This window comes from Halichondria panicea, chromosome 12 (assembly GCF_963675165.1).
Source record: "Halichondria panicea chromosome 12, odHalPani1.1, whole genome shotgun sequence".
Lineage (NCBI taxonomy): Eukaryota > Metazoa > Porifera > Demospongiae > Suberitida > Halichondriidae > Halichondria > Halichondria panicea.
Genome location: NC_087388.1, coordinates 4733906 through 4747793, shown reverse-complemented (window position 1 = coordinate 4747793; position 13888 = coordinate 4733906). Strand labels below are relative to the sequence as shown.

Below are 13888 nucleotides of genomic sequence, written 5' to 3'. Positions count from 1 at the left end.
TGGTCACTAAAATGGTTGGATCTGAATAATTATGTTCAACAGTCACTTCCTGTTTTTGTACAGAATTATGTACTTTTGTATTTTCATTATGCCATGCAGGCGTACCCAATTGCAATGGTGTCTCAGTATAATACCCACCCTATATAAATATATACTGTTACTATACATAATATTCTTACACACCATAAAACCTCCATAAAACGGACACCATTGGGGAACAGCCTTTAAAGAGGTACGTGGTCTTTGCTGATAGGTTTCGATTGTCAACCACATGTATGCTCTATGATTCAATTCCTGCTGTAAATGAATCTTGGAGCTTTGATAACTGCTTCTCTAGCTCATACAAACTTCTGTAGGGACAAGCTACAGTACAGCTAGGTTTTCACGATTGTGCAAAATAATGATATCTCAGCAATAATTTTCTGCTAATTCTGGGTGTAGCTGTCTGTTCTGGGAAGTTATTTTTCGACCATTGCTAAAACTGATCAGGGACTAGAAAGCTGCTCATTATACGAAGTAGAGAGGTGGCCGTTCTTGAGAGATTGCTTTACATTTGTAATTTCAATCTGGACCTGAGCACTTGACCGTTTTATAGCGTGTGGTTGCTCTTTGGAGGTGGTCGTTATAATGGAGGTCCCACTGTTGTATAGTACCATATTCATTAGCATTAGCTGCAAACAAAGCACTGCATTCCACTACAATTTGCTTGCTTACACATTATACAAAACCTGTTGACCATACTTTTTGTGAACAGACTAGTTTACTCCCTCATGCAGTTTACTGCATGCAAGGGTCAAACATATTGTGTGATGTGACTGTCCCCTTGCATACATGTCTACTATTGGCACTGGAGCAATTACGTTACTCGGCTAGTGCCAATACATATTAATTAATGCACTCGTGAAGTCAATATTGCCTAATGGCAGACATTGACTCTGAGTGAGGTCCAGGGGAATGTCTTCTTGTCATGCCATCTAGATGTAGATCTAGCCCCCCCCTCCCATGTTTAGCTCACTCAAACACTGGCAAGCAACTAGCATAGCTGTAGCTAGGTATTTCATTCTTGTTATAGGCATGCAGTATTATCTATATTACATTTACAAAACAGTATTCTAAATTTACACCAATTAGCTTCTATAGAATTATTATTCCACTTTACCTTCCCTCTGATGCTTTTCTGCAGAACTTTTATCGAAAGGGCTTGTTTATTTCTTGACTGTGAGGCTTCTATTCTGGCACCCCACAGAATTTCCTATCTTCTTATATAAGGTGGGTGTTAGCCAATGCACATGGGCACTTCCTTATTTCCTTAAAAAAAATTCCTTAACAAACCACCCACCTTTTATCATGCCAATAGGAAATCTATGATTGGCAGAAGCTCCAGTCAAGAAGTGACAGGCCCTCTAGAGAGTGGACTCAAGTAAAAAAGCATTGGTGGTAAGGATGGAGAGTAGAGTCTATATAGTGTAGAATAGATAGACCTATATGATGGTAATTTCAATCTAGCATTGTGTTCACTGTTCTGTGAATGCTAACTGCATGCCTAACAAGTACAAAGATATTGACTAAGAATACAAAGGGGTATATTAGACTGGAAACCACTCCCTTCTCTCTGGGCTCTGGGGACTGGCAAGTTGCCATGTTGAGAATTGAGAGTTGTCGTGTTGAGTGTTGAGAGTTGGAATGCAATTAGAACAAACCACAAAATGCGTAATGCGTGGGTGATATTATTTCAGCCTCAATAACAGACTGCCAGTGATGTACTTATACTCGAGGCCGATAATATTTTGTGCAGTAATAGTTAGTGTGTGGGTGGTGGCACATGACTATTTGTGACATTTCAGCGTGACATTCTTCATGCACTGAGACAACTCTCAATTAAACACAGCAGCTTGCCAGTCCCTTTCTCCCGAGATAAGGGGAGTGGTTTCCAGTCTAGGGGTATATGAGACATCAAATTGACTCCCTTTTGTCTATTAATTGTTCGGGAGCAAATCTGTTCACTAAAAATCACGGTCGATAATGTATAGGGTTTGCCTGTAAGAGAACAATTTCGTGACAGTGCTTTGTTTACAGCTCATAATTATATGCTAGCTTTCATTGTTTGAAGTAATTCGGGCATTACGAAACACCATGATGGCTTAAATTTGCTATAATATTTATGTGTGGCATATCTGAAATACTCTGTCTACATTGACATAATCGAGGTGTCTCTAGTGCTACTACTATATAAGTAAGTGCTATAGGTAAGTGCAAAAGGAATATTTGAAATACTCCTCCTGTCCCATAATTGGTTCCATTTCACAATAGTTATACACCCTATTATTTCTACCGTATACAACAGCCGGTAGGCTATAGCAGGGGGCATAGCCATGGGGGTGCCTTTGGGTATTTGAGCACCCTAGCCGGTATGAAGTGTGAACAAGTGTATCGGATTATAATTATAGCTGAGCACTCCCTTCTTTTCAGAACCTTGATATTGTTAATTATAGCTACAGAGCAAAATGATTCAGTATTTGTGAGCTCTCCTGGATGTATAGACTAAACTCTATTTGTGTTGTTCTATAATTATATGGACTTCATTTATTCTTTTCACAACTACAACCAGTTGCATATGCTTGTGGGTAAAGATATTCCAACCATAATTGTGATGTCATACGTGATCTCATGTGATGTCATACGAATGTGTATATTGACATGGCTTATTACAGTATTGTGACGCTTGTAACTATCCAGTAGCTTCTTGACATAATTATAGTGTATGCTGTAGACTTCTACAGTCATTGAAATGCTAATACTATATAGCGTGGAGTAGGAACAGTTAAAAGGTTTAGGGGGCCACATGGGTGGTGCGAAACACCACCCAAGTGGGACTGCCCCTGGCGCAGAGCGCCGGAAAATTTGAGGCAGGAAGTCACACCTTCTCATTATGACATCATAATTAATTATTAGCTCTGAACAATAGCTAAACTCTATATAGCTAATGATTGTTTGTAGTCTCAAACATACACACACACACTGAAGTTTGTTATACATTCAAGTTGTATAATAATACCGTATACAGCAGAATTGCGTTCATGTTACAAGAGTATTATCACTCAGAAACGTCCAAAAAAAGCAATTCATCTTTCATTCTGCTTATAAATTTATGCTTTCTCCTTGTCAATAGAACACCTATCCAATTCAGAAAGGGTGGGCCCATTCAATGTTAGGGGGGCCACTCGCCCCCCTGTTCCTACTCCACTGTATAGAGTGTATGTATGAAACCATCATAGTTTTTACTGTGTACAGCTAGCAGTATCTAAACTGTGAGCTCTCCTGGATCTATAGACTAAAGTCTATTTTTGTTGTTCTATGAACATCATCAGATACTGTCTATGCTTTTCATAACCACAACCAGTTGCATATGCTTGTGGGTAAAATATATTCCAACCATACCTTGTGATGTCATACGTGATCTCATACGTGATGTCATATGAATGTGTGTAGGTGTTTAACTGGTATGCCGTAGACTTCTACCGTCATGGAAATGCTAATACTATAGTGGATCATATATGAGACCATACAGTGGATAGGAGACTATTAAAGTGGATAGGAGACCATATGGTGGATAAGATACCATTATCCATACTTCTTCTAATAAGGCGCCACCTGGAGATTTCTCTCACAAAGCATACAAATTCATTAGCTATTTCTTGTTTTGCATGCACTAGCATCGAAAACAAAAGCAGCGCCTTGTAGAAGAAGTACGATAGGAGACCATTTAGGAGACTATAGTGGATAAATTTAGCTGGTAGGAGAGATTATCAAATAGAAACGCGTGCATGGTATGTGAAATGTTGTATAGTGTAACACATGCAACATTATAAGGGCCAATCTCAATGCAACTGCAGGTAAAGGTAGGCAAGGTCGCTTCATTTGTGGGTAAAATATTCATGGTCAGACGTTCAACCACGAAAACCACGAATATTTTGCCCCACGAAAATTACCCTCTAATAACGGTAGCTAGTCTATAATTATAGTCAACGTTCTTGATTTGGTTGCGGCCATGCATAGACTATTACAGTAACAAGTACATACTCTACTCATGATGTTATATCCCATCGATCTACTTGGCTATAATAATATTCTGTTCATCCCTTAACTCCCACCTAATACCAGTTCTGCAGGTCATAACGTAAAATTAAATTAAGTTAATTATCTGTGTGCGCTGCATTCCACCCACCCACCAACGTTTACACAGACTGACCATGGGTTGGCTTGCATGGTTTGCTGTGCTCAGTGCTCTTTACATAACAACAGAGAGCGCTCGCCCATCGGAAGGATTAGGCAAATGCTTTCATTAGCCTGAAAAGGTAATCTAAACATGTAGATATTTCGACCAAACATTATTCCATGCTAGCTTAGAGTAAAGCATGCATCATACATGTCGGACACTAACATCTTCATTAAATGAATTAAGGGGTGGTTGTATATAGTTGAACATCTTTCAACAGCCATAACTTCGGCATCCAATTTCAAGAAAGCTTGGAAAGAGACCTTTAAAATGATACACATTATGGTAGCAGACATATTTGCCATTTTTCGGCCTTGGACCACGGTCTATATCTATGGTATTGGGCCAAAATTGGTATAATTATTATTTGGTCTCCTAAATTCCTAAATATGAACATAGTCATTCAGCTGTAACAAGCAATTCTCAATGTACAGCTAGGCTAAATAATTATTAGCTTAAACAGTTTTTGAAGATGCATGTCTAATCTTTTGCTGCAATGTCCGGCATAATTATGATGACCTCTGATGATTGATACTTTACTGTATATAGCTATTTGCTTTATCGTATTATCAATCCTATATAGGCTCCGGTAGATATCTAGCCTCGGTCCCAGGCCGATTTTTTTTTAATAGAATGAAGTTGAAAAATACGGCCTGGTATTGATTGTATCTGGGCGTGGCAGGAATCGGAAACTAAAGCAGAGATTCTTCACATTTGTTTCCTGCTTTTTTTCTGTAATACTAAAGGTGTACGTAGAGGCATTTTACTCCCGTAAAAGTTACAGTAATGTAGCTCCGTGTCATATTCTCAATTTATAGCTAGCTAGCTATGGCATGCAACGCGTTGTCTTGTTTGAAGCAAGATGGCCTCACTCTCATGGCAGAACAGGCCCAGGCTCTCAAGCTCCTCTTTGAGGGAAGGGACGTGTTTATCTGGTTCCCAACGGGGTATGGCAAGTCTCTCTGCTATATCAGTTGCTACCCTTTTTAATGGACTACAAGCTAGGTATATACTAGGTAGGACCAAGGCTCCTCCTGTTGACAAAAGTGTTGTTCTTGTTAATTGATAATTTCACGTGTGCCTGCAATTCTGGATGTGTGGGAGGTGGTTTAACTTGCGACAGTATACTAATTAGTTTCAGCTCTTTAATTATCAATAGGGAACTACATAAAATTACTATAGTATAGTTAGCTAGTATCCAGCTTATTATTATTGCAGATAACTGTAACTTGGAGGCTGATACTGGTTCATGCTTTGCTCTCATCCCTCGCTACTTCTTCAATACAAAGACTGGAACGTGTGAGATATTCACTTACGGTGGCTGTGGTGGAAACGGCAACAACTATAAGACTCTGCAGGAATGCACTCAACAATGCAACCCTAACGGTGGGTTGATTAGTTATCCGAGGCGCTTGGGCGGCCATGGACTATTATATAGTAGTCCACTGGTCTGTTTGTCTGTCTGTCTGTCTGTCTGTCTGTCTGTCTGTCTGTCTGTTTGTTTGTTTTGTATGTGTATTCTTATTCTACTCATGCACCTGGCTACCATAGCACTGTGTTTACAGCATCAATAGCCTCCATACAACAAACATTGCTACAACGGAGACAAGCGTTATGTCAACCTATCAGCTAGAGATACCATAGTACAGTCAAATATTAGAAGTTCTTTGGCGAATAAAAGCTAAGAAGCTTATCTTGCACGTTTCATTGCCCCTATATATAGTTGCTGCCATAGCTATAGGTTTCCATGTTCACTTAATGTTGGTTGTGTGACGTGGATTATAAACTTTTGTGAGTTTAGCACTTCTTATCACTTTCAGACTGTCCACCTAGCCTCGATCCCAGGCCGAGTTTTCGCTTTTATAACGGTTAGGCGAACAACTGGGCCTGGTACTAGTTGTCTGCGCATGCGTCAGTCGTTCGTCAGATTCTGACGAATGGATATTCTCGTTCACTTTCGTGACATTTATATTCGTGTACTATCGTGTACTAGAAGTCAGTTCCCGTTTTATCATTATTGGAATCGATTGGAATGGCTCTTAGCTGAAGCTTCTCTCTTCTCTGAAGCTTATTCTGAAGACTGAACAACAAGGGAAGAGGTATAAAGCTTTGTCAAGCTTGTTAAGGTCAGATATTTTTGTGTGGGCCCTATGGCCGGCTATGCTATCAAGTCTTGTTCATGTTTGGCAAGAATGTAGGTAGACTATAGTTTCATCATTAATATGGTGGATCAAGTGAAGAGTGTGAGCTAGAGAACTTGGTGCTGCCATCATCAGCTCGTCGACAATGACACTATAACCGAGAAATTTAATATGTATAGATCTACACGTATTTAAAATGTCTACTTCTCTGTACAGGAGCAATGGCTAATATCCAGCTATCCCAACAGTGCTCCTCTTGGCTATACTAACGGACGAGACTGGACAGTTTGAGGTAAGGGTTTAACCGTCTTTGGTTTCTTTTAATATTGTCCTATACTCACAGGACTGGAGTATGACCTGCTCATTCGAGCGTTGCTGGGTAGCTCAGAGACATCAAGAGAATCTACGTTTCTCAAGCAAAATTTAACTGAGTTACGAGTTGGGGCCTAGAATCACAGAAGTCCAGCAGCCTGCTAAATATTTTTGAAACGTAATTTGAAGGCATTCAATCATCCTGAAGTTGCCCTGGGTCACTGTAATTGTGCTGCAGCACAACTGGCAACTCCCCAGGCCTTTGTGAAGCAGCTCCCTATGTGCATCTTTTGTGTACTCACTCTGTGCATTTTCTGTGTACAAATTTCTATTATTGATTTATTAAATATTTTTGCCGACCACAAATATACAATGAAAATTTGACGCATGCGCAGACAACTAGTACCAGGCCCAGTTGTTCGCCTAACCGTTATAAAAGCGAAAACTCGGCCTGGGATCGAGGCTAACTGTCCACCATATTGCACTGTGGAGTATTGCTCAACCCGGCCTACCAGAACAGCACTTTGTACCCTGTGAGTTCATACATTCACATGCACTTAACTTTAAACTGTTGTCTAATCCATCAGGAGAGAACCTGAGGGTGTCATGTGTGATGCAAAGTGCCGTGTTACCTATTGTCATACCTGTTACTATGACGATGAGTATCGCCCCCTGATAAGTAGCTGCAAAACGTGCTCTGGTATTGAGAATGAGTTCAACAAGGCCAAGTGTTTCAGAAGGTGGGCGGTGTGTACGAGACGAGCTGATGGAGAGGCCTATCTCAAGGTAACTATAAGTATTACTCGCTTTAGATATGAGTCGAGCATAAGTAATCCATGGTTTGAGTAGCATAAATTTCTTATTAGATAATGAGAAGAGAAAGTGGGCATGCATGGGGACGAGGCTGGTATAGCCCATAATATGCTTCCCATGGTCCATGTAGTGTTAGTTGTATTCTCTTGTGCACTTTAGGTACGTGCTCGGGAGAGAACCAGTGAAAAGTTTAAGTGTTACGAGCAACCCTGTGCCTGACTGAGCAGACAACAATTATTATGGAAATAATGTATATAAATAATTATGGTCATAGTTACTAGATCTATTATAAATAGTGTGTATACCATGAGAACAGTATATTTATTGCCTTTTGTATAGCCCAACTAAAATTTGTCTCGATTAGCTATAATTATAACCGTCTTAAGTTTATATTAACATGCACAACAACTTGTCACAAGTTTAGTAGAAAAAAAAATATTTGGGTTTAAATTTTGTTAGTGCAACTGCCACAAAAATATATGTGTCTTGCAGCAGGGAAATGAAGATACTTAACAAACTGTGCTTGCCAGTGATATCAATCACAATTGTACAATCTTTTTTAAATTACATAGAGTAAGTCGCCGAACTCCGTCAGACATCAAATTGCGTCAGGTAAAAGGGCGTGTAACGCACAAACAAAACAAGACTGATTCAAACTAATTACACACACTAACAGATGGCCATGGGCCTATTGTCCAGCGAAAACTTGGATAGGCCAAGTCGCTTCCAGTCCGAGCAGTAATAACTTGAAAAAAACCACCGAATTTTTCGATTTTTGTCAGAACGTACCGATCGCCGTTTTTGCCAAACTACACAGCTAGAGCTAACTGACACAAGCTGAGTACAATCTAGATAGAGTGCAGGAAAAATTCGGTGGTTTTTTTCAAGTTATTACTGCTCGGACTGGAAGCGACTTGGCCTATCCAAGTTTTCGCTGGACAATAATAGGCCCATGGCCATCTGTTAGTGTGTGTAATTAGTTTGAATCAGTCTTGTTTTGTTTGTGCGTTACACGCCCTTTTACCTGATGCAATTTGATGTCTGACGGAGTTCGGCGACTTACTCTAGTCACTGCTATTGTATTTGGATTAGTAGTAGACGTCTAAAGGGGGGAAATACCTGGAGAGAGAGTACACCGCCGTAGCTAGAGCAGCTCATTATAATAGAACTGGAGAGAGGACACCGCCCTAGCTGTCATCTACATAATTTGTAATTCCAGATGTTTCCAATTCCAGCGAACAGCTATTTCTTTATCTTTGTACCACGAGAACAAAAAGTGCAGCACTGTGCAAGGAAGATTCCTATCCATGAGCAACTTAAATAGAACAGCATGATTACCGATTAACTCATCGAAAGGAACCACCATGCAGATATTGGGAGACTAGATCTATATAAATTCTTGAGCACTCCAGTACATAGATCTGTGTCTGTTTGAAGCCAAATTGGAGGTCTGAGGGAATGAGGCTAGACCTGTACCTGATAAGAATATATACCTATCCACAGAGATTTGGAGCTAAGGCATGGGTTTTCAAGAGGCTTCGGAATTGGCACAAGCACGCAATCTCTCACCGTAGCAGGAGGACTGCTGAACAGAGTTCGTCAAGAGGTGGGGCAATGACCAAGGATGCAGGCACAAAATGGTTCGATGATAAATTATTATTGGGGCAAAATGGGATATTTATAGTGTTGTAACAATACGCTAATAAACATGTCCTATATACAAAAAATATGACTGTCCATGCCAAAAAACTAGAATCTCTAAGTAAATAAAAAAAGAGTCAGACTAACCACCCATATTCGGGCACTCAACAATAAAGAATATGTCGGTGCTTTCTCCGTCTAAACCCTCTCTGCACTCGGCTGTGTAGAGGGGTGGGGGTTGTGTAGAGAGCCACTGCAAGAGATTGTCCAAGGAGCACTGGTTCTCATTGTCCAGACCTCTACTATCTACATGTATGTCATACGGTGTTTCCAGATCAAAACCAACACCGAACGCAAACCTGAGAGGGGAACATAAAATGCAATAAGATTATCGTTACCAGAGCTTAGCAGAATGGTACTTAGTTTTGACTTACTGTTGGTTCATGTTGTCACTTGTCACATTACCACTGCCAAAAGATCCATCCTCACGAATGTACCTGAAAAGGCGTAAACAAAAAGCAAATTATAACCAATTGCCCATAAACAAAGTCCTCGACGAAACTTACGTAAACATTAACGGACGAATACTATTTCCAGAGTTGGCGCATGTGAGAGAATAATAAACGTCATGGATATACAAATTTGAAAAACACATACCTCTGAACAGGCAAACCGTTTGGTACTGCACAATCAGTACAATTCCTAAAAGAAAAGGAATGGTATAATTATAGAGAGGAGGCTATGAATTCTGAGGTTAGGGTATCTCCAATTTCTGTGTGCATACTGGAACAATATTAAGCACTCATTATGAGACTGTGATTCTCTGAACAAGTTTGTCTCACTTTTCTACCACCCCCAGGTTGTCGAGGAAGCAAAGAGATCCTGAAGACAAGTACTCAGTAGTCAAGAATGACTCGTCTCTGTGCAAACAAATTGTGCAATTTTGTTGGCTGAAATTCTTACACTCAATTCCTTACATCACAAAGTTGCTGCCTGATCCAGTATCAATCCCCTCATTTGAGAACATAATAGTACACTTGAGGTCCATACCAGTCACAGTACTGAGAATAAGAGTATGATACTTTGGTAAAGAACAAGCCTCACGCTTCTGATTGGCCAGTCAGCTTCCCCTCGATGCTACACTCCACACTCCTATTACACTTACAAGCAAGTTCACCAGACCCAGACCCAGAAGCTAATACTGCATTGATGATTATATACCTCAAAAGCATGCAAAACACTTACTGTCACAAGTAAAACCATCTCCCATAAATCCAGAATTGCAAGCAGATGTGAAATTAAAATTCAGTACACTGTCTCTGGTACATACAGCATTGACATCACAGGGATTAGAATGGCATGGACCAGGAGCTGAAGAAAGTTGGCGTTAATCTTGCTGAATAATCTATACGTATTTCTATCATTTTACACTTACTTTCACAAGTGAAACCATCTCCCACAAGTCCCAAGTTGCAGGCACATGTGAAATTAGAATTCGACACGCTGTTTCTAGTGCACGTTGCGTTGACGTCACAAGGATTAGATTGACATGGATCTAGCACTGTTGAAAGAGAAGCAGGTGATAGTCATTAATTCTTTCTGATGATTAATTGGGACAATAATTATAATAACCTACCTTCACAAGTTGGTTGGAACCCACTCCATTGTCCATCGCTACCACAAGTCCTGGAGCTGTTTCCATTGAGAGTAAAGCCAGTGCTGCAGTTGTAGATAGCTGTACTCCCAAGGGTGGTTCCATTTGATGTGTCCACTTGTCCATTGGTGGGATTAGTGAGGGAACCACAATCAACTGTAGTAATACACGCTAATATTAATTAAAACACAAGATTGTACATAATTATAGGGCGAAAGGGGTTAGATCCATCTTCACGAATGTATATACCTGAAAAGGCATAAACACAAAGTAAATTAAATTGCACGGAGTGAAGTCCTCAAAGAAACTTACGTAAAAGATAACTGACGAATACTATAGTAGTTCCAAAGTTGCCACATGTGAAAAAATATAATGTAATTATCATGGATATAAATTTGCAAAACACATACCTCGCAACAGGTATAGACCATTTGGCACTGCACAATCAGTAAAATTCCTAAGAAAACATATGCAAAATGAACAACACAGTAAAAAGCTTTCTCGAGGTAAGACTCTCCTCTCCAATGCATGTGTCATAATTTATTTCTTTACTATAATTATACAGCAAGGACATTGAACATTCATACATTGTATTGTGCAAAACCTTTACATTGGACCAGCCATAATTATTTGGGGATTGGTATAGAGAAAAGAGACTCTGAATTCTGAGGTTGGAGTATCTTCAATTTCTGTGTGCATACTGGAACAATAAGCACTCAATATGAGACTGTGATTCTCTGAACAAGTTTTTCTCACCTTTCTACCACCCCCAGGTTGTCGTCGAGGAAGCAAAGAGATCCTGGAGACAAGTACTCGGTAGTCGAAAATGACTCGTCTCTGTGCAAACAAATTGTGCAATTGTGTTGGTGAAATTCTTACACTCAATTCCTTACATCACAAAGCTGCTGCCTGATCCAGTATCAACCTAAAACTTCTCTGCACATGCGCAGAAGTGCTGGAAAACATTGTTGCCATGGTTCTTACGTCAAAATCATAGCAACGGAACTGTACAAAAGTTGCAGACTTGCTCCGATATTCATTCGCCTTGGCTCCAGGGAAGACATCGTTACCGTGTCCTTCTAAACGCTGATCAGAACTCCTTCAACATCCATCTTCTTCATCAAGCTAACTTTTAGTGCAAAAATCCACAATGGTAAGCTCCAGGCAATCTAGAGCAGCATGATTCGGATCCCTATGTGGATAGAAATCTAGATTACCATTACCATGCATGTGTTGCATGCCCCCCAGCTATCTGACTAGCCCTTGACAATTTTGCTATAGTTCAGATTTACTCTCGTCTTTCCTGCAGCGCGAGTGTATCTCCATCCACGTTGGTCAAGCCGGTGTGCAAATTGGCAATGCATGCTGGGAGCTCTACTGCTTGGAGCATGGAATCCAACCAGACGGTCAGATGCCCTCGGACAAGACCATTGGAGGCGGAGACGATTCCTTCAACACCTTCTTCAGTGAGACTGGAGCTGGAAAGCATGTTCCACGTGCCGTTTTTGTGGATTTGGAACCAACCGTAATCGGTAAGTGAGATTCAGCTATATTACTGTGTTGCAAACATAATTATTTGAGGGGTATACTTTTTGCAGTTTTTTGCGGATTGACCTAAATCTCTAAAAATGTTGCGTCTCGAAATTTGGAATCATTGAACGCAGTTATTTCCATTGATGTAAGGGAGTATTCTCAAAAATATAACCTGCGAAATGTTTGGTCGAAAAATTTTAAATTTGGCGCTATACGGTAAACTTGTGAACATTTGTTTAGCAGCCCAATGTGAAAAGTGATGGAATTTTGTTGTTACATTTCACACGTATTTTTGCTTCCTTTTGTAGATGAGGTTCGAACGGGCACATACCGTCAACTCTTCCACCCTGAGCAGCTCATCACAAACAAAGAGGATGCAGCTAACAACTACGCTCGTGGCCATTACACTGTTGGAAAAGAAATTGTCGATCTCGTTTTGGACAGAGTGCGAAAACTGGCTGACCAATGCACTGGTCTTCAAGGATTTCTCATCTTCCACTCCTTTGGTGGTGGCACTGGCTCTGGATTTGCTTCACTGCTCATGGAGCGCCTCTCCGTCGATTATGGAAAGAAATCAAAATTGGAATTTGCTATCTACCCGGCCCCTCAGATCTCTACTGCTGTTGTTGAGCCCTACAACTCCATCCTGACCACCCATACCACTCTTGAGCATTCCGACTGTGCTTTCATGGTTGACAACGAAGCTATTTACGACATTTGCCGAAGGAACCTCGATATTGAACGGCCCACTTACACCAACCTCAATCGTCTTATTGGACAGATTGTATCTTCCATCACCGCCTCTCTTCGATTCGACGGTGCCTTGAATGTGGACCTCACTGAGTTCCAAACAAATCTTGTGCCCTATCCTCGCATCCATTTCCCTCTGGTGACCTATGCTCCTGTCATCTCAGCTGAAAAAGCCTACCATGAGCAGCTTAGTGTATCTGAAATCACTAATTCCTGCTTTGAACCAGCCAATCAAATGGTTAAGTGCGACCCTCGTCATGGTAAATACATGGCCTGCTGTATGTTATATCGTGGTGATGTTGTTCCCAAGGATGTGAATGCCGCAATTGCTACCATTAAGACCAAGCGTACAATCCAGTTTGTTGATTGGTGTCCAACTGGATTCAAGGTCGGCATCAACTACCAGCCTCCTACTGTTGTCCCTGGTGGAGATCTTGCTAAAGTGCAACGTGCTGTTTGTATGTTGTCCAATACGACTGCTATTGCCGAGGCTTGGGCTCGTCTTGATCACAAGTTTGATCTGATGTATGCCAAGCGTGCCTTTGTCCACTGGTATGTTGGAGAGGGTATGGAAGAGGGAGAGTTCTCTGAGGCCCGTGAAGATCTTGCTGCTCTTGAGAAAGATTACGAAGAAGTCGGAGTGGATACCACCAATGAGGAGGGAGAGGAAGAAGGAGAGGATTATTAGAACTGCTGGACTAGCTGTTAAAACTGTGATTGCATTCTTGATTCTTAAATTATAATTATGTATTCTTCATACCTGTACAT

The 13888-nt window shown here is 40.7% G+C and overlaps 3 protein-coding genes and 2 long non-coding RNA genes across 14 annotated transcripts in view; 3 read left to right on the top strand and 2 right to left on the bottom strand.

The window, feature by feature from the left end:
- Nucleotides 1–1288, bottom strand: part of LOC135345221 (leishmanolysin-like peptidase) — a 33719-nt gene extending 32431 nt beyond the window's left edge. For 5 of the 6 annotated variants that reach the window (XM_064542605.1, XM_064542604.1, XM_064542607.1 and 2 more), the window contains exon 1: nt 1160–1286. The gene's annotated coding sequence lies outside the window, so the exon portion shown is untranslated. Of the gene's footprint in view, nt 1–1159 lie in introns of all 6 variants that reach the window. The other variant, XM_064542608.1, reaches the window with a different exon arrangement.
- On the top strand, nt 1184–7119 carry LOC135345325 (uncharacterized). Of its 5 annotated transcripts, none has more exons than XR_010397694.1 (4): nt 1184–1269; nt 1358–1437; nt 4244–5662; nt 6097–7119. It is a non-coding gene; the product is annotated as an uncharacterized LOC135345325 (long non-coding RNA). The 5 variants fall into 5 exon arrangements; XR_010397695.1 differs by lacking the exon at nt 1184–1269 and having other exon boundaries at nt 1334–1437; nt 4244–4355; nt 5495–5662; XR_010397697.1 differs by lacking the exon at nt 1184–1269 and having other exon boundaries at nt 1334–1437; nt 6097–6709; nt 6769–7119.
- Nucleotides 7120–7190: 71 nt separating this feature from the next.
- Nucleotides 7191–7992, top strand: LOC135345330 (uncharacterized). Its single transcript, XR_010397703.1, has 3 exons — nt 7191–7262; nt 7317–7515; nt 7702–7992. It is a non-coding gene; the product is annotated as an uncharacterized LOC135345330 (long non-coding RNA).
- A 1191-nt stretch (nt 7993–9183) lies between these two features.
- On the bottom strand, nt 9184–11901 carry LOC135345493 (nidogen-2-like). Its single transcript, XM_064542910.1, has 13 exons — nt 11822–11901; nt 11594–11674; nt 11248–11294; nt 10820–11008; nt 10619–10744; nt 10429–10554; nt 10288–10384; nt 10161–10244; nt 10026–10103; nt 9841–9885; nt 9750–9770; nt 9618–9680; nt 9184–9542 (listed from the first exon to the last, which is right to left on the bottom strand). Exons 1-13 carry the CDS (start codon nt 11899–11901, stop codon nt 9326–9328), a joined length of 1254 nt encoding a protein of 417 aa, XP_064398980.1. The 3' UTR covers nt 9184–9325.
- On the top strand, nt 11870–13881 carry LOC135345264 (tubulin alpha-1A chain-like). The gene is made up of 3 exons (XM_064542678.1): nt 11870–11990; nt 12147–12369; nt 12679–13881. Exons 1-3 carry the CDS (start codon nt 11988–11990, stop codon nt 13806–13808), a joined length of 1356 nt encoding a protein of 451 aa, XP_064398748.1. The 5' UTR covers nt 11870–11987; the 3' UTR covers nt 13809–13881.
- Nucleotides 13882–13888: the final 7 nt, after the last annotated feature.

Coding starts and splice junctions, on each gene's coding strand:
- LOC135345264 (XM_064542678.1), top strand. Junction 12,370..12,678: donor TTTGGAACCAACCGTAATCG/GTAAGTGAGATT, acceptor TTCCTTTTGTAG/ATGAGGTTCGAACGGGCACA.
- LOC135345493 (XM_064542910.1), bottom strand. CDS start 11,901: ATGTCTTCCCTGGAGCCAAGGCGAATGAATATCGGAGCAAGTCTGCAA. Junction 10,245..10,287: donor CTGACTGGCCAATCAGAAGC/GTGAGGCTTGTT, acceptor TCTTATTCTCAG/TACTGTGACTGGTATGGACC. Junction 9,681..9,749: donor ATTCGTCCGTTAATGTTTAC/GTAAGTTTCGTC, acceptor ACGCCTTTTCAG/GTACATTCGTGAGGATGGAT.